At 32.6% G+C, this 19,030-nt stretch overlaps 2 protein-coding genes across 7 annotated transcripts; one reads left to right on the plus strand and one right to left on the minus strand.

Annotated features, from left to right (window-relative positions):
- The first annotated feature begins 3,711 nt into the window (after window positions 1-3,711).
- LOC137814636 (BEL1-like homeodomain protein 1) lies at window positions 3,712-9,012 on the plus strand. 3 transcript variants are annotated; one of them, XM_068617464.2, is made up of 8 exons: window positions 3,712-4,809; window positions 5,033-5,153; window positions 5,285-5,372; window positions 5,588-5,680; window positions 5,835-6,653; window positions 7,215-7,588; window positions 7,742-7,802; window positions 7,882-9,012. In XM_068617464.2, exons 5-8 carry the CDS (start codon window positions 5,865-5,867, stop codon window positions 8,695-8,697), a joined length of 2,040 nt encoding a protein of 679 aa, XP_068473565.1. In that variant the 5' UTR covers window positions 3,712-4,809; window positions 5,033-5,153; window positions 5,285-5,372; window positions 5,588-5,680; window positions 5,835-5,864; the 3' UTR covers window positions 8,698-9,012. The 3 variants fall into 3 exon arrangements, with proteins under 3 accessions (XP_068473565.1, XP_068473566.1, XP_068473567.1); XM_068617465.2 differs by having other exon boundaries at window positions 4,264-4,809; window positions 5,328-5,372; XM_068617466.2 differs by having other exon boundaries at window positions 4,627-4,809; window positions 5,033-5,188; window positions 5,328-5,372.
- Window positions 9,013-12,104: 3,092 nt separating this feature from the next.
- Window positions 12,105-14,540, minus strand: LOC137814635 (BTB/POZ domain-containing protein). Of its 4 annotated transcripts, none has more exons than XM_068617462.2 (4): window positions 14,352-14,515; window positions 14,101-14,148; window positions 13,477-13,645; window positions 12,105-13,377 (listed from the first exon to the last, which is right to left on the minus strand). In XM_068617462.2, the coding sequence occupies exons 2-4, from the start codon at window positions 14,110-14,112 to the stop codon at window positions 12,335-12,337; spliced, it is 1,224 nt and encodes a 407-aa protein (XP_068473563.2). In that variant the 5' UTR covers window positions 14,113-14,148; window positions 14,352-14,515; the 3' UTR covers window positions 12,105-12,334. The 4 variants fall into 4 exon arrangements, with proteins under 4 accessions (XP_068473563.2, XP_068473564.2, XP_068473561.2 ...); XM_068617463.2 differs by having other exon boundaries at window positions 14,318-14,468; XM_068617460.2 differs by having other exon boundaries at window positions 12,105-13,645; window positions 14,352-14,540.
- Window positions 14,541-19,030: the final 4,490 nt, after the last annotated feature.

Here is a 19,030-nt window from a genome sequence, read left to right on the forward strand (position 1 = left end):
CTTTACATATTTGTGTTTTATATTTAGATTATAAAATTAAAATTTATTTTAAATAAATTATATTCAAACTTATATTTTGTAGTGTATTTAATTTGTATTTGTATTTTTAGCAACAATAATTTTATTTATGTTAATATAATATAACATAATTCTATTTAGATTGCAGAAAAAATTTGTTTAAATTTTTGAAAAAAATAATAAACATATTAATATCCATGTTTGCAAGTATAAAATAATTTATACATATCTTTCAAATAAATATCCAACAGATAACAAGACATTTTTTTTAAAAAGGAAGATGCAGTAACTGTTACCTCTATCCATTCCAATTCATTAGAATCTTTCCTTAATGAACATCTCTCTTCAAAATAATTAGTTGTTTCTTTAAATGGGAGGGGTAGATTATTTAAAATGATCCATTCTAATATAATTTGTTAATTATAATTTTTATTTATAAAATTATTAAATTTAAAACTACTATTGTTCTCATATACGATATCAATGTTTCGACCTCAAATTCAAGAGATAAGATCATTAGAGTCAATCATCGCATTCGAAATATTGTCTGTTTGGAAGATCAGTGTTTCATCACAATTTTATTTTTAAAAGATATTTTAGTAAATTAAGGAAAAAATGTATATTTAAATTATTCTTAACCTCCACTAAATGATACGAAATTATATATCACTGTACTAAATATATTGAATGTAAGTTTTTTTAATCCATGTCAACATGTTAGTACAGTGTTATATGTATATATTGTTGAGCATAAAAACAATTACGAGTCTTAGATTCATGTTTTGCTTAACATGTATTTATTATACTTATTCTTAATGTTTAATAAAGTGATTTACTAAATAATAGAAGATGCCTGGACTCGGTCAAAATATATAATCAATTGAGAGATTTTTAAAATAATAATTGTATTTTTAATTTAAAAAGAATATAATTTTATTAAAATAAATACATATATTACATCACTTTAATGTTAAAAATACTTATTTATTTTTTATTTACAGAGTAAGTCAGCACTAAACATCAGAAGCTATTTAAAATGGGGACAAGCGTGATGAATACTTTTACACATGAGAAGGGAATTTTGATGGTTTGGAAGGATTTGTGGAATTATTGCAGTAGACTTATCCAAACCCTGTAGATAAAACATATTATACGAAAGTTGTGTATAAGATGAGATTTGAAGTTTGATATCTGTATTGTGGTGGTGTTATTGGTAGCATTTGTGTATGGTTTATAGAGATGCCGGGGGATGAAGAACTTGGTAGCAGGAAGTGGGGTGAGTGGGGTCGTTGGTAGGTGTGTTGTGGCCCCTTCACTTTTGTTTCAATATTAGGGGTCTTTTCTTTCGGTCTTCACTCTCTCACCTGCGTCCAAATGCATACCAGAACCAAATAATAGTTGCGTCTTCACACGGCTATTCCTTCCATCAAGGATAACAACTTTACAAACTAGTCATCACCAAACTAACTCTCTCATTTTTTCCCCTCCCTAATAAAAACATGGGTCCACTGCTGAAATTCATGCACCCCTCACTCACCCTTCTCTCTGCCACTGCCAGCTCAAAAATCTCACGTCACACACTATACCATATGCTCCACACACCCTTCATTTTTTTATTTCCACATTTTTTACCCCTTCTTTAGTAAACAATGATGGTTTTGACGCAACTGCTGCTAGATCTTAATTATTACCATTCGGGCGTAAATATATGACTTATTCCTACTGACTTTTGCCTTTGCGATCATTTCTTTTGACGTATACTACTGACTGAATATATAGAATTGTTTAAATAGGAAATCTATGACCTTTTCCCAGTGTTTCCTTCTTTTGAAGTCATTTTCTTCAGAAAAGAAATTTGAATAAGAAAAGGGCGAGAGGAGCATGAGGAAGCAAAGAGTCCCATGATAACAATATTGAAATTGATAGAGCACACATGCAAAGGGACCATACAACTTACAAAATCCCCTTTTATATTATATATAGTCACACCCAAAAACATCGACAGGGTGAGTTCAGGATCATCAGAGAATGGGGTTTCTATGATGTGATGTGTGCCAGTTATCTATTTGGTTAACTCAAAATCAACACAATCCAAAATTCTTTTAGGGGACACCAGTACGGGTTTGTACATGTTTTGCAGTTTATTGCCTCTGGCTACCTATTCTTGTGATAAATACACTTGGACTATAAAATTACTCACCTCATTATAACTTAATTTCCCACATTTTGTCACCATTACCTTATTTTATACTTGTTTAATTGCAGCATTATGTCATACAACATCTTATCCAAAGTAATTGAATTCCGTGTCACCATCATCATGCTCATAACCTCCACCTTCTTAGGTAATGGTTTTACTTTTACAAATCATTTGCTTATCAACATGCATCCAATTATATAAATATAAGTTTTAGTTAAATCTCAAGTAGGATTTTAACCATCTAAGTTTTTTTCCCTTTAATTACTTTTATCATCTAAATAATCACCCATAAGATAATATAAGTGTATTAGCTCAAGTTTTTTTTTTTTCATTTTTCTTTGACATTTTGTAGAAGAAATTTTTCTTTTTTACCTTGTCTTTGGTCTCGTTGAAAAATCTGAGTATTCAAATTATGGATCAGCCAGGGGAACTAGGGAAGTAAATTAATTAAATTAAAAAAGAAGTTGCCGCAAGCAACATATCAACATGTAATTATTTTATATTAGAATTTTAAAATAGAATTAGCCTTACCTTAAAAAAGTTGTATAAATCATAACTATCTATCCCTAATGTCATTATTTTTATATATTAAAAATTTAAAATAGATGTAGCAAAATTTCTATATAGGAATTTTGTTTAGATTTTTAAAAAATCAGAGTATTTTTGAATAGAAATACAATCTTGCTGAATGAATGGGTTTCTTTCAATGGCAATTCTTGTTTTTTTGTTTATACTAAGGCAATGATTGAAACGGATTATTAGAAAATATAAAAATATGATGATTAGGAAAATGGAAGTATGAAGAATAAATAATATTATTGAAAGAATTTAGGGTGAAAAGAATAGAAAAGACAGAAAAGAAGCAGCACAGTGGCGTGTAGAGGAGCATCCATGGACCTTTTTAAGTACAGGGAGAAGTATTGAGAGTTCTGACATATGAATATTCAGTATGCATCAATGGAGTAACTGAAGGTACTACTACCCTTTTACTCTGGTTTTCACAAGTGTCCGCGGGAGATCCAATGTGCTTTTACTAGCTGTGAAAACTTGGTTGTTAATGCAACTGGGGCAAGAACAAAAAGTTGGCGTGAGTTTTGACGAAAGAATCCAAGAGACCTATGAAATATAAATACTATTGACATTGATCTGTGGGAGAATGACATATTGATTATTAAAAGGCCATTCATAGAAACTTTTATATACACATATACTATATATTAATAGCGCGCCTACCATATTATATAAATATAAATATAAAATATTGGTTTGCTTTATGAATGGATATGATACCCGAGCTAGCTAAATGAATGAATGTCCCCAACTTCGAAATTTGTAGTCCTATTAACATCACAGGCCTTAAATTTGTCACTGCTCATTCTTACACAATAATAGTTACTGATGGTGATTGAAAACTTCTAAAAGGCTGGGATGTAGAAAATAGCCGTTGCACTTCAGAATTTTAATAAATATGGTTATTCTCTGTCTTTCCATGCGAATGATGGGGTTACCTCAAACAAGCTGGAAAGGGTTATTACTAATTATTTATTGGACCGTGCATTTCCTTCTTTGTCCATTTCTTTCTACTCTGTGCTCTTTTTTCACGCATCCAAGTCAAGTCATCCTTTGGTTGCCTTCAAAATTTGTTCAGAGACAAATTCTGATAATTACAGGCTTTCATTTTTGGGATAACAAAACGAGGGAAAGGATAGATTAATTTCTCGAACAAATAATATCTTGACTTATGCTATTTTATTTTCTTCTGTTGATCATTGTGATATGCTGATGTCTGCTAGTATAGGTCTGATGCATGAGAGCCAAGAAGGGACCACTTTTTTTAGGGGCTCATGATTCATAGACACATCATACATGCACTTGATTGGGACCCCTTGCTTTTTTAACTCTCTCTTTAACTTTTCTCTTTTTCCGGTTACACTTTTAATCTGCTAAAATTTACACACTGTAGGGTAACTGGTAAAGTTTAAGAGATGATAATGCATTAATAAATAAATAAATAAATAAACAAATAAATCTAAGAGATAATCATTACAAGGGAAATACAACTGTAAATAATTTTGACAAATATATTTTCAGCTTTTAAAGCATTAAAGTTGGTGTTATGGTAGTTGGTTCTGCGTTCCTTAGCCATTTAATTGCTTTATCTTCAAACTCAGGCATCCAACCACAAAAAATTCCCAAATAAGTTGATGAGAAAAATATGGAAATTGCGAAAACGACAAGAAGATATTTAATGGAGAAATGAGCAATGAGATCCCTCCACCCGCTTCTTGTCCATCATCATCCTCCTTTTTTTTTCTTTTTCTTTTTCTTATTAAACAAACAATTAATTGAGCTTTGCGGAAGGAGACGTTTCCTCGTTTTTCAGCTGTTTGTATCTTCTGACACACCTTGATTGCATTTTCATTATATATTTTTTATAGATTTCTCAGCACAAAGCTACTCTCTCTCTCTCTCTCTATATTCAAAAGTTCTTTGTTGCTCATCAAAGGGTGCTTGGCTTGTGCACCAAATGATTTGAAAAGAGAGGGTCAAATCAAAAGAAGTTCCCCTGTTTTGATCTATTCATTTCACAGGTACTTGTTTTTCAAAAGAAAAAAAAAGGCACTGAGGCATGTATGCTCACTTCATTGTTCTCACAATTTCCCCCCAACCCAGAATTTCATATAATAAAAAAACAATTTTTTTAAAAGAAAAAGATCATAAATGTGTGGATAATGAAGTGAACAAAGATGGGCATCTTTTTCCCAAGTCTTTTTTAACCATCTCTCTCTTCAACTCTTTTTTTACCCTTTTCAGTTGGGGTGGAATTGCAGCGGATTTGAGTCTGACAGAGAGCTTTCCTCTTTGCAAGTGAAGCGACTGATGAAATCCCAAACATAGATAGATAGATACATAGATCACATATGCACGTTGACAGGTCCGTTTGATCCATCAATTTCTTTCTGCTTTCATGTACGTTTTCGTTAGCCATAACTGTTTTGCTTTCATGGGTGAGACTAACTGTGCGTGTGCGTCCTTCTCTTTCTCTCTCTTTCTCGTACTTCTCAGCTCACTCACTGCAAATCAATTTCTTCTTTCCCTTGCCGTTCAGAAACGATCATGAAGCACGTGCGCACCCCAATTCTCCTATCACCAGGTACACTATAGCCACCATATCATTCATTCCATTAACTAATACATACAAAATGAATTATCTTTAAGTTTTTTCTTTCAAACTTCATGAGACACCATCACAAAACCATGCACAAAGTGTCTTAAATTGGAATGAACTACAAGTGAAACAGGATCTCAGATATTATTATTCAGGTTTAATTTTCATCGGTTTTCCCACTTCTGTTTGTGTTTGCTCAGGATTCTTTTGAGAGAGAAACTACCTAAGGAGCTGCAAATATTGGGAGTTGTGTTGATGGGTTGATCCACAGATCGTTACAAGATTCATCGCAGGTATGGCACAAATATACATGTGTAAGTGAGGTGCATGTTTAGGTTATGTGTTGAAAGTTGGGACTAAGGGTTGTGGCTTGGTGGCATGTGTTGGATTGGATGTGAACTTTGAAAGCATAGCGTAACTAACGTGGCGGTAGTGCTCTCTTTTCAGTGAAGTAACAACCTATTATAACCCAAACCGATGGCGACATACTTTCATCATGGTAACTCCGAAATCCAATCAGGTGCCGCCGACGGACTCCAAACTCTTGTCCTCATGAACCCCGGCTACATCCACTACTCCGACGCGCCGTCGCAGCCCCCTCCCTCACACGCTGCGGGAAATCTCGTGTTTCTCAACTCCGCCGCAGTTGCCGGCACCAACAGCAACAACTCCTTCAACCCTCACGCGCCGCCCTCTCACACCCAACAATTCGTTGGAATCCCCCTCTCCGCTTCCCAGGACCTCAACCACCACTCCATGCACGCGCACCACGACGTCTCGGCACTGCATGGCTTCCTCCCGCGCATGCAGTACAATCATTGGAACGCGCTTGACCCGGCCTCGGCGGCGCGTGAAACCCCACGCGCACAGCAGGGCTTGTCTCTGGGGCTTGGGTCGTTCCGGGAGGGTCAGGCGCCGGGGATGTCAGGCGACGACTTGCGCGTGTCGGGCGGTTCGCCGTCGTCGGCGTCTGGGGTTACCAATAATGGAGCTTCGGGCATTCAGAGCGTACTCTTGAGCTCAAAGTACTTGAAGGCAGCGCATGAACTTTTGGAAGAGGTTGTGAATGTTAACAATGGGACTGGCACCGAGCTGGGTAAAAAGAGTGGTGGACAGAACAAGGTGATTGGAGAATCATCCGCTGCAGGTAGTGGAGATGGTTCAGTTGTTGGGGAAGGGAACGGAAAACGTAGCTCTGAGCTATCGACTGCAGAAAGACAAGAAATTCAGATGAAGAAAGCAAAACTAATTGCCATGCTTGATGAGGTATGTGTTGTTCACTTTAATTACAGCATGTTTGGTTAAACTTCTCGTGTTTTTCACGTTTATGAACAAGTCAATTGTTCAAACTTTCACATTTTAATTGGATTTCCCATTTTTCAACGAGTTTCAAAAACAGTATTGGTGTTTTTGGCTTTTAATCTTGGTATGACTACTAGCGTTGGACTTGAAATCATAGCTTCATCTTATCTAATGAAAAATGGATTGGGTTGAGCATCAAGAATAATTTGGAGTAAGACAAACTATAGATCGAATTTATGTTAAAAGAAGTGTTTATTTTAATTACTTATAATGTTTCAAATAGAATTCTTGTTTGAAAAAGGTGTTTGTGTAGTATATCTGATAATGTCTCACTCAGGTATGTTCAGGAAAAATATAGTTGTCACGCCAAAAATAATATAATCTAATGATTAATGCATGGAAATTCAGAAAGATTGTGAAGTGCTAATAATGATGAATTGCATGGTTGTGGTTGGTTTCAATATCGAAATTTTTGTGACACTTGAATAAATGGATAGTTTATTGATGTGATACTTTTGGTTGAAGGTGGAGCAAAGGTACAGGCAGTACCACCAGCAGATGGAGATAGTGGTGTCGTCGTTTGAGCAAGCTGCGGGGATTGGGTCTGCGAGGACATACACTGCCCTTGCATTGCAAACAATCTCTAAGCAGTTTCGGTGTTTGAAAGATGCAATTGCAGGGCAGGTTCGAGCTGCTAACAAGAGCTTAGGAGAAGAAGATTGCTTTGGAGGGAAAATAGAAGGTTCGAGGCTCAAATATGTGGACCATCATCTAAGGCAGCAACGAGCTCTTCAACAATTGGGAATGATCCAGCACAATGCTTGGAGACCCCAGAGGGGATTACCTGAAAGATCTGTTTCTGTTCTTCGTGCCTGGCTCTTCGAACACTTCCTCCACCCGTAAGCACTTAACTTTTATAAAAACTCTCTCTTCTAACTTCTTCAAAAGTTTAACTGCATCAGCTGATTTTATCTTGTTAGATAAGCTCAATTTATTTTAACTTCTTGATTCTTTTAGAATGAAAAAGTTTACAATATTTTAAATGATTCCAGATATCCCAAGGACTCGGACAAACACATGTTGGCAAAACAAACAGGGCTAACAAGGAGCCAGGTAACTAACATGCTAATGCTATTTAACTCTTCCATTTGATGATTGGTTCTTCACCTTAATAGTTCTGGGCGGGTGACAGGTTTCAAATTGGTTTATAAATGCTCGAGTTCGGCTTTGGAAGCCAATGGTGGAGGAAATGTACTTGGAAGAGATGAAGGATCATGAACAGAATGGATCTGAGGATAAATCAAGCAAGAGCAATGAAGATTCTTCTACGAAAATGGCAGCCCCACCAGAGAGAGGTCCTTCCAATGAAACCGAGGCTAAAAGTTTTAATTCCAAACAAGAGGTTTCAAAGAGCCAGAACACTGCTATGGTTTCAGTTTCTAGACCATCAACGTCACAACTTGGTGGGAATGTGAGAAACCAATCAGGATTCAGCTTCATGGGATCATCAGAGCTAGAAGGGATCACACAAGGGAGTCCGAAGAAAGCAAGGAATCATGAGATGATGCATTCCCCAAATAGTGTACCTTCAATGAACATTGATGTGAAGCCCAATGAGGCAAACAATGAACAACTCTCAATGAAATTTGGGGACGATAGGCAAGGCAGAAACGAATCCTCTTTCATGGTAAACCAAACAAACTTCATTGGTGGTTTTGGACAGTACCCAATTGGGGATATTGGAAGGTTTGATGCAGAGCAGTTTGCCCCAAGGTTTTCAGGTAATGGCGTTTCCCTTACTCTTGGTCTTGACTCATTACCAGGAACCCATCAAACATTCCTCCCAAACCAAAACATTCAACTGGGTAGAAGCTTGGACATTGGTGAACCAAATGAGTTTGGTAGCATAAACACTTCCTCTCCCCACTCTTCTGCAGCTTATGAGAGTATCAGCATGCAAAACCCAAAGAGGTTTGCTGCACAATTGTTGCCAGACTTTGTGACCTGAGTAACACATTGAAAGGTGAGCAATGTGATAGCACAATGCTACTACTCGCTGCTTCTGAATCCCTCTCAATTTCTTCTTAGTTCCCTGCTTATGTGGGGAGTGGTGAACAATTGTAGTGTAAAGAAAGAAGGAATTTTACTTTAGTATAAGTTTATACCCTGCATAGAACTATTTGAGTTCTTAGATAGCTTAGGATTTGAAAGTATATGGTTGAGGTTGTATATTATTTTTGTAAGCTCTGAAGGTGGGATAGATGGATTGTTGTCATAAACTTTATTTTGGTAAAAGATACCAATATATCTTCCATTGAAAATATATGTTGTGCTATTTTACACACTGAAGAAACCAGAACTGAATGCAATATAATATATTCTTTTTATGTACAATATGTGTCTACCAAAATGAAAGTAAAATCTAGAAGGATTATGTCTTTCATAAATAAAAAGAAAATTTGAAGATGTTATCACAGAATTCTTTTTTTGTTAGTTCAAGAAATGAAAGCAAACTTAGTCATTGAAAGTTGTGTTTCCCTACAAAATCTCAAAATCAGTTTTGAAATCTCATCTGTGTTGTTTTATCCTATACTATGTGGGTCTATTTATAGGTCCCAAAAGTAGTTAATAACATTTTTTATGGACAGTGGACCTTATCAATTAAGGCATTATCTATTTAATAATTCACTTATAAGTTAATTTAGTGGGGTGAGATTTTGCTAAATATGAGAGATCTTCCAGTCACTTATGATTAGCGTTTTCTATGACATCTTAACTTAAATAACTCTTTAGTTCTCATCAAATTTATAACTAGAAAATTACCTAACAATTTAACTCAAAGAGCTTACACAAGTAACCTATCCCCTATCAATTTTCTTTAGTTTTCTATATTTTCACTCATCTTTTGAGTATGTATGTGAAGGTGGAATATCTACAAAAATAAACTCTTTGATGTTTAAGCCGAAATGTTTGTCTAATTAACAAGTTCATAATTAAAATCGTCATTATATTTTACGACGAGAATCTCCTCTTATTTATACAATTTTTTATTGGAATTTGTGCTAAGTGAAGATTAGTGTAGACTCAACTATTCCTTAATCATGTTTTATAATCCTTAATTAGAATTAATCTATTTAATTTGCGACTCAGCATATTACTTATCTTGGTCGAAAGGTTGGGTTGTCCCATAAGGGTTGCCCAATTTTCTTCTCTTGCTCCTCCTTCTCTCCCATAAACTACCGAGCTAAAAGTTGAGATAACACTGTCTTCTTCTTTCTGTGATAGCTCTACCATGAAAATGTCTAAGGTTATCGGTAATATGCTATCTCATAAATTTTAAAAACAGGAACTACCATTTTTTATCCACAATTATCACTTTTTGGCAGTTTAAATAGAAACTGTTAAAATTACTAAAAATTGACAAATAATCCTAAAAAATATTTTTTAAAGGTATATTTCATTAGCCAAATTCATTTTCAAAATATTTAATGTAAAATTCATAAAATACATATTTAAAAGAATTTATGCATAATCTGCATACGTATGATTTGAAAATCAAAAGGGAGGGAAAGGTTATGGTTCCAGTTATGGGTTTTTGGACTAGAGTTGAAGTTCATTTTAAAAAAAACGTTAATCATTAATATTTGCCGATTAAAGAATATGGACAAATTATACTCACATTTTTTTAATTACAATAAAGTGTCACTAATTATATTAAATGATTTATTTTATTTGTGATTTATCTTATTTTAAATTTATGTTCATTTATTTGTATCACCAATTAAGATATAACTTTATATTAAATATTAAAAAAATTACTCTATTTAATTATATGATAATTTATAATTGAATGATGATATAATTTTTTTTACATTGTTAATGTAATGACTAATTTTAATTTTTTTATATTTTAATACTTTAATTTGTAATCTTTTTAAATATATTTTGTATAAGTTCTAGTTATTAAATAAAATAAGAAAAGTGAGTGATAATTTATTAAAAATAGGTGAGTTTCTATTTAGAAATTAATAGGTATGTGGTATATAATTAAGAGACCCAAGGGAAGCATGAGTAATTTTTTTCAAGATTATCTTACCAACTCGTCCAATAAACAATTTCATTCGTTGCATGGATATAGAAATTGTTGAACAGGGAATGATTTTGACTGTTGTAAGATATTTTTAGATAAACAAAGTGATATTATTTTGAAGAATAGTATCGTAGTTTTTCATATAACACGAGATTTTGTAGGTTAAAGCTGTTGCTAAAGATTTTGATTTTCTTACCATCATAACTGATAGTTGGCATGCCAATTTAACACAAACATGCAGAAGACACTCGTATGATGATGGTCCAAAACTGGTACACGACAGCAACACGGTTCGAACACACATTCAATACAAAGTAAATTGGTGTTGACCAAACTTTATGATGTTTGATCCAATCTCAATCACCTCTCACTCTCCCTAAAAAAAAAATAAAAAAAAAGTATTTTATGGATACTTCAACCTTTATACAATAAATCTTCACAATATCATCTACTTATATGTCCAACTAATAAAATATCAGAAAAAAATAACTTCTCAATTTCTTCTGAATGTATAGATCAATGTTTATTGTTGGTAGCTAGGCTTTCTAGCCAATCTATCTAATGTGATACAATAATCTCCGATCATATGAATTATACTACAACTCTATTGTTTCGGCTAGTCTACAATGGTGATCACTCTATCAGAGTTGAGGACTACTCTAGTTGTTTCAAAATTGTGTGTATAATACGTTATGAAGCTTAACTATTAAAGAGACTACATAAAACATTAGTGTGTTCTCTTTATTATTATACACGCCAACTGTTTTTAAAATCTTAAGTAATATTTTCGTTAATTATGTTGTTCATCTAACTATGTATGTATAACTTAAATTGTAAAAAAAATATTAAAATGACAAAAATATTATCATTATAATATTCATCACCTTTAATACCTACCGCACAAACCCAACCAACCTTTCAATTGATGAAAATGTATGGGTGCGCAAATGGGTGTCTGTCTGTCGCTCAATCATTAGGAGTACATGAAGTGGTCAAATTGTTTTACTATCTATGCAGCTAATCAAGTTTTATCCTCTTAAAAGAAGAGGTAGCTTGTTATGCACATAAAGAGAATTTTCAATTTCAAATTTCCAAGCAATTACTCGAATTCTATTGTCTCAAACTCAATTTCTCTTCTCCTTTCCGATCAAGCAGGCGCCAAAATGATTAGTTTTACCCCTTTAAAATACCATAGAACTTCATACGATTGCGTTGTGTACTCATGTTGAGTTAACAAACCACGCTGCAGGACCTGTATTGAGCAACATCTCCATGTAATTAGAAATGCCCAAGCAAATTCAACGTTAATATGTAGAGTATCATGATTTTGCTTAATATGAAATAAATTATTTCAAAATAGATCCTTTACAGTTCATAGTTAGTACAACATTTTCTTAGAATAATTTACATTGAATTGTTGAGAAATGGAGATTCTAAATGCCTCCAACAAAAATTTCCGTTCATGTAAAAAAATAGATGATTTCTTCGCAATGCCTTGACAAGGTAGGAATCTGGGATTAGACTCTAATATAAAATAACAGAATTTGTGAAAGCTTCAAAATGAGTTGGCCATGGCATGCTCATCCCCTAGCAACGATAGTCTTCTTTTAGCAACCTTGGACCTATAACACCATACTTCAAATGCCTCAGTTAAGTCTGGATACTGCATATATTCGTTATCCAGCCACTCGGTTAAAATCTCTGCCTGATCCCCCGATGGCAATGCAAGAATGATAGATACAAAGGTGGATTCTAAGGATTGCCACATTTCGCCATCTAATTTAAGCAGCATGGCATTCTCACAATTCGTTGTAACAGAATCAATCAATGGTTTAGTAACCCTCACAAATGGAAGCCACACTTTCAAAACTTGAAGGCGTTTTGCTGTTGGCAATATAACAGTGCCATAACCAATTGCCTCTAAAACTTTTGATGTCACCTCAACAGCTCTTAACTTTATCTCAATGACTTCCGTTGTAGAACTTCCTTGTTCAAGAACCTTGACAATTTTTTCTGATGCATCAAACCAATTCTCAACAAATTCTCTCATTATTTCCAACTTACTCAGTATCTGACAGGCCCACGACAAATCAGTAAAACAGGATTGAAACAACTGAATATTTTCTGCCTCAGATAGTGATTCTGCAGTACCAGATGAAAAAGCTGTTACCGAGTCGATGAACCGCGCAAATAGTCTGTTTACACATTCTTTTACCTCGACTTTTATATTGTCATCAGCTGTCAATAAAGGGGTATCATCATCTTCAGTTAGCATGTACTCAAGTTGCTCTTGTGCTGAAGATTTAAGATCATTCATATTTGGGGATGGGGATGATGTGGCAAAACGGATAGCAGAGACAAAGATGTTTATGATAGCAGACTGCTTAACTGGTTGAAGTCTAGCCAGGATAGGTTCAGCCTGTAATCCCATTCGAGGTACAATTCTCAAGATCTCTTCCTCCTCAGCCTCCTCCCATGTAACAGCTTCTAAGTAGTTCACACATGCAGTTATAATCTGCGGGCATCCAAGTTCAACTGCGACCTGGAGAATCCCAAGGGCATTTTTAACACCATGCCACAAATCATCAACTGAACCATCTATGACAATGTAGAGAAGACGTATAAGATTTACATGGTAATCAAAATCCAACTCTTGGCAATAGATATCAACACAATTGCGAGAATCAAGGATCTGACATGTTGGCCAGTTCTCAGACAACCGATCAGCAAAGTACTTGCAATTCTTTACAAGAATCTCTGAGTGGCAGTATAGCCAATCATCTCGACCTTCCGGAGTGCGTAGCCTCACAACAACATCACTAGTTAATCGGTCACCAATCACACAAGCAATTTTTTCTTCTTTATCCTGAATGAAAAAGGATAATAATGTAATCACTAATAACAGGTAAAAGGGACTTTGACAACCTACATTTAGGTGGTAATACTGAAATAACAAATTGAAATCCGCAAGTGATGATCTATTGTCAATGTTTTAAAAAAGTGACTGCATTGGACGCATTTGTCTGCTATTTCCCAAAATACCAAGGAAAACAATTTAATCACAGCTAAAATTTAAAACCTTGACCATTGTTGGTGTTGAAGAGTGAGGCACTCCAATTCACAAATTGCCCTTGCATATAATTAAACGTTTGATGTACATTGATGAAGCTAGGAAAGCAACAGGGGAAAGAAGATTGTATAAAAACCTAATTTTTTCCATTTAAATTTTGAATTTTAAATATTAATAAAGTGATATTAACAGTGGTGAAATCTGACAGTGGAATAAAATAGAAGGGGGAAAGGGTGGAGAAAGAAGCTCACAGTAGGTTCCATTGAGATTAAGAGCAGTGAAAAGCGATAGTTCTACAGCTGCAATCAGAAAAGAAGAATTAAAGTTAGAAGGAGGCGAAGGTAGGTGAAAAAGAGAGAGGCATGGGATCTTGAGTGAATTATGGGTAACAGTATGAAATTGAAATGGAGGCAAAGCGAAATAAAGAAATCATGGAAAAAATGAAAAGAGTGAAAATGGGAAACGCACATGGTGATGAAATGAATGAGATTGAAAGAAGTACCGGATCTAAGAGGTATTCCATGTGAGTGCAAAGTTAAAAGGGTTCAATCTGAGGAACGATGGTGGAAGAACACGCACTCTCCTGTCCTATTACCCATTGCTTCTTCTTATCGACTTTAAACGCATCGTTGCGTTCTCTTTTTTTTATGTTTTTCCTTTCCCAACTTGCTCAACTTGCATGGATATATACACCATTCTATTAAATCTATGTACGCTTTATTCATTTTTTAACAAACAATTTAATTATGCATATACATCTGCCTAATCACCTTCACTATAATGGGTTCATTATAATACCCACTAATCATTTTAATACAATTTTCTCTCCTTTCTCTCTTTTCATGATTTTCAGCCCGTGAGCCCTGTCCAGGAGCTGCAAATTCTTCCTGCACCTCCATACATCTTCCTGCACCTCCACAGAATCAGCGAAATGACCGTTATATCGTTAATGAAAAATGAAAATAACCTTATGCCCCTCTTTTTCTATTCACTATTTTGAGCATCTTTTCTTCTTTCTCACTTCGCAGCCAATCTTTCTCATTGAGTCAGAGTCCTCTTTCTCTCTTTTCAAACGCAACACTCCATCTTACATCTTACAACGTTATTAATCACGTATTCCTCTGCTTTTTTCTCAGTCACAACGCTTGATATTGTTTTTAGGGTAGATAAAAAATATATATATTTCAGATTATAAAACTCGAAAAATATTTGTAGGGAAATACTTTTCAAATTTTATGATCCAAAATATGTTTTTAAGTATGTTTCTTAAAAAGAAAACATTCCAACTTGTACCATATGAAACGTATTTTGTTAGGATTAAATGGTAATCGCCTTGTTGTCATGTTCCCGTCATCGGTTTTACTTTTCTTTTTTTTATATGTTGTATCATAAATGGATTAAAAAATAAAATACTTTGAATTATAAAATTTAAAAAGTTATTTTTTCATAAAAAATTAAATAAAATTTATAATATACAAAAACTCTCGAATTATAAAATCCGTTATTAAAAAATAAATTTTTGAATTGTAGAATAAAAAATAACTTTCAGATTAAAGACAATTTTTCATAAACCTGAAAAACAAAGTTATAATTATGAGTGTAAAAAAATAATGGAGGTGCAAAAAAACCTCCTAGAGTGTTATTGTTACAAAATTGGGTAGAGCCTTAGCAAGATCAGGTTCGGAAATTGCTTCCTGCACCATATAACTGCACCCAATTACAGTAAAAAGACAAAAATACCCTTAAAAAATGGGATACATATAAAATTAAATTCCCGACCCGTTTTCGGAACACAATAATATCTTTTGGATAAATTTTTTCATAGTGTATTATTTTCAATTATGAAATTTTTTATCTGGAATGGGATTTTGATTTTTTGTTTTCTGATTTTTATATCCCGAATACAATAATCTCTTCCGGATCTACTTTTTCGGAATACATTATTTTCAAATCTGGATTTTCATTTTTAGAATAAAGAATATTTTTGGAATTTTCAAAATTGTATTGGGTGCGGGTTCAAAATTGTTGGGTGCAGGAAGCAATTGCCTCTAGGTTCATTTGTTTCAGTTTGACTCATCTTAATTTTGGCTATTTCTTTCTGCATCCTAATAAATTTCTTCCTGCAACCCATCCATTTCAAAAAAAGACTATTTTAGCCCTTTTGTAAATTATTTCTGGATTGTTTTTTTCGAAATATTTCTAGAACATATTTTTCGGAACACATTATTAATTCTGGATTTAACAATTTGGAAATAAAAAAATTATTTTGAAAAGGATATTCTGAAATGATTTTTGTTTTTTAAATTTCCTATTCCTGAAACACTCTTTACTTAAGAACTCCTATTCTGAAAACATTTTTTGTTTATGAAATTTTTATTCTCGAATCACATAAAATTGTGAAAGAGTAATTTTAGAAAATGTAGGGCGTAGGAAGAAACTTCCCTTAATTTTAGAATAATATATATGATTTGCAACATAAGACCTGACACAATTAGTAACGTGAATATTACTGTACAAATCAAGCTCGTGAAGACTCAAGAGGAGGTGGTACAGAGTAGGCTATTAGAACAACAAAATGCAAAAAGGAAAAAAAAATTGAAATAGGTTGGTTCTTATTTTAAAAATATCTAAAAAACTAAAAATGCAAAAACAAAATAACAAAATAAAATTAAAGTGTGCATATAGGAACGCTACAAAGAATGATTAATTCACTTTCCCATCTTTGTTGACCTATTTCGAAAATACTTTTTTTTTTCAGAAACGGTATAATAAATAGTTTATTTGGACTTATTTGAATAGAATACATGCGTTTGATGGTTGATGATTACTAACAAATTTACTACTCTTAGTTGAATGAAAAGCGAAGCGCAATAATGAAAAAGAACTTTAAACAATGAACCAATGGAAGAATGGAGGAAAAATATGCAATGAGGGTAGGAAGAACTTACAAAAGCAATGAGGGTATGAATAAATTACAAAGGCAATGAGTGAAAAAAACATTCAAAAGAATTGAAGAGAGAGTGTGAAGAAGAAAGAAAACACAAAGAACGAGTGGCGCAGAACTTCGAATTAGGATAATAATAAAACTATAGATAGCGGTTGTAAGAGAAACTATTGTCTATTTAAACAAAGGGAATAAACCGTGGTTCCTCTTACAACCGTTGTCTATCTACCCATTTTAGTTTCAAAAAATGTCATCTTATTTTGATAGACAACATTTAGTAATGAAAAACTATATATTAACTATCGTAAATAAACATTTTTACACTAGTAATTATTAAAATTCTTTATTTTAACGACAATTATATTAAATAAGATTATAATTATGTTTTCGAATGCTTAAAAAAACATCATTAAATATGTATTTTCTATTGATTTTCTATTTTAAAGAATGATAAATATATATGGGTTTAGGTAGAGAAAATTTAAAGTGGTGGAGAAATTATTAGGTGATATTATATTATATGCTATCTTTATCAGTTTTATATAATTGAGTATTATTTATATGTAAATTAACAAATTTAAATTATGTCATGTAGAGATTAGTTAGAATAATAAACAAGTAGCTTCATAAAACATTTAATAACCGTAGTACAGGGTCTACCAAAGAATAATTCAAAAATTAGTTAGTTTTTGCTAGTTGATTAGTTATTAGTTCAATTAGAGGTGCACCTCACATGAAACTAGTAAGATTGACAAATAAAAAAGTTATGGTATGACCATGTATTAAATATTTCATTTACAGTCTTTACATATAAATAAATGTGTTGAAAAATAACATCTCTTTGAATAGATCTCAGTATTTCGAAGGGTCAATTAGCCTTAAGTTAGACGATTTTCATTCTCATACTTTTCTTTCTTTTGTAAGTGCCTTTTATTTTTATTTTCAAGCTTATGAGCCATAAGAGTGAGATATTCTGAAATTCGTCTCCTCTTTAATAGCTACAACAAATGGAAATCTTCCTACAAAACTGTGATAGCAAGTGCATGACAACCAAGTTGTTGGTTGCCTTGTGAAAGGAGACTTTTCAAAGGTGAATAAGAATGCTTATACCTCCACAAAAATAAGGAAAAAAAAGGCTATGTTCTTATTTGAATTTAGTTGAAATAATTACAAATATAAGAAACATATACTAAAGAAATCAAAATTGCATTTATTATAACTAAGTACTATGTAATTAAATTTAAATATTAAATACAACATTCGTTTGGGATAAACTTTTGTTTTCTAGTTTCTATTACTTTTATTAGCTCTCGCTATAAATATTTTAAGATTCTATGGATTTATTCAGTTGAGGAAGCAATCCATTAAAATCATACATATAAATTATAAATATAGATTGCAGAAATTTTGTTCAATAAAATAATAATAAATTATATATAAAAATGTTTATATATAAACATTAATAATGAGTAACATTGCATTAAAAAATTAGATAGTTAATCTAAATTTACAATTAATACTAAGAATATCATATTATTATATTTTAATTATTCATATTTTTCAATGTAACGAGTACTTCTTTTCTAATAAAAATTCATTATAATTACCAATTTAACTTGAAGATTAAAACAATTATTAATTTATAATTTTTTTTTATTTGGTACTTGTAATAAATAAAATAAAATTATTTATGCAGCAACTTTTAAAATCTTACAGTTTTAAAAATTAATTAAAATAAATTTTTATTATGTAAAATTATTTAAAAAATAACCCACGGATAAAAACACTAGTAATTGACGAATATTTCATTTCACGATTATAAATAGCATAATAAAAATAATTTGTTGTATATTATAAGAAATCTATTAGATACACTGTTAATATTAATTTTTTAATCAAGATTTTTACTTTAGTAAGTCATGAAACTAACTTTAATTGGAAAAAAAAAATACATTATACTTCAGAAATTGTTCTTTCTCCTTGGTAATGAATTAGTAACATTTATTATATTAAAAAGCAGAAACTTATTTTTAAAAAAACTAAAAGTTGTAATAAATGGTCTTCCACAACTTGTAGTTCCTATACTATTTGGAGTAGAAGCTATCTGGTCCCAACTTGGTTAGGAAAAATGAAAAGAAAAAGGTGGACTTCAAAGTGTGGAACCAATTAATGTGATTCATGAGAAGATGAAAAAAAAAACATTTTGGGTCACAAAACGATCTTCATCACATAACTCA

Source organism: Phaseolus vulgaris, chromosome 1, assembly GCF_051622355.1.
Source record: "Phaseolus vulgaris cultivar YP4 chromosome 1, ASM5162235v1, whole genome shotgun sequence".
NCBI lineage: Eukaryota > Viridiplantae > Streptophyta > Magnoliopsida > Fabales > Fabaceae > Phaseolus > Phaseolus vulgaris.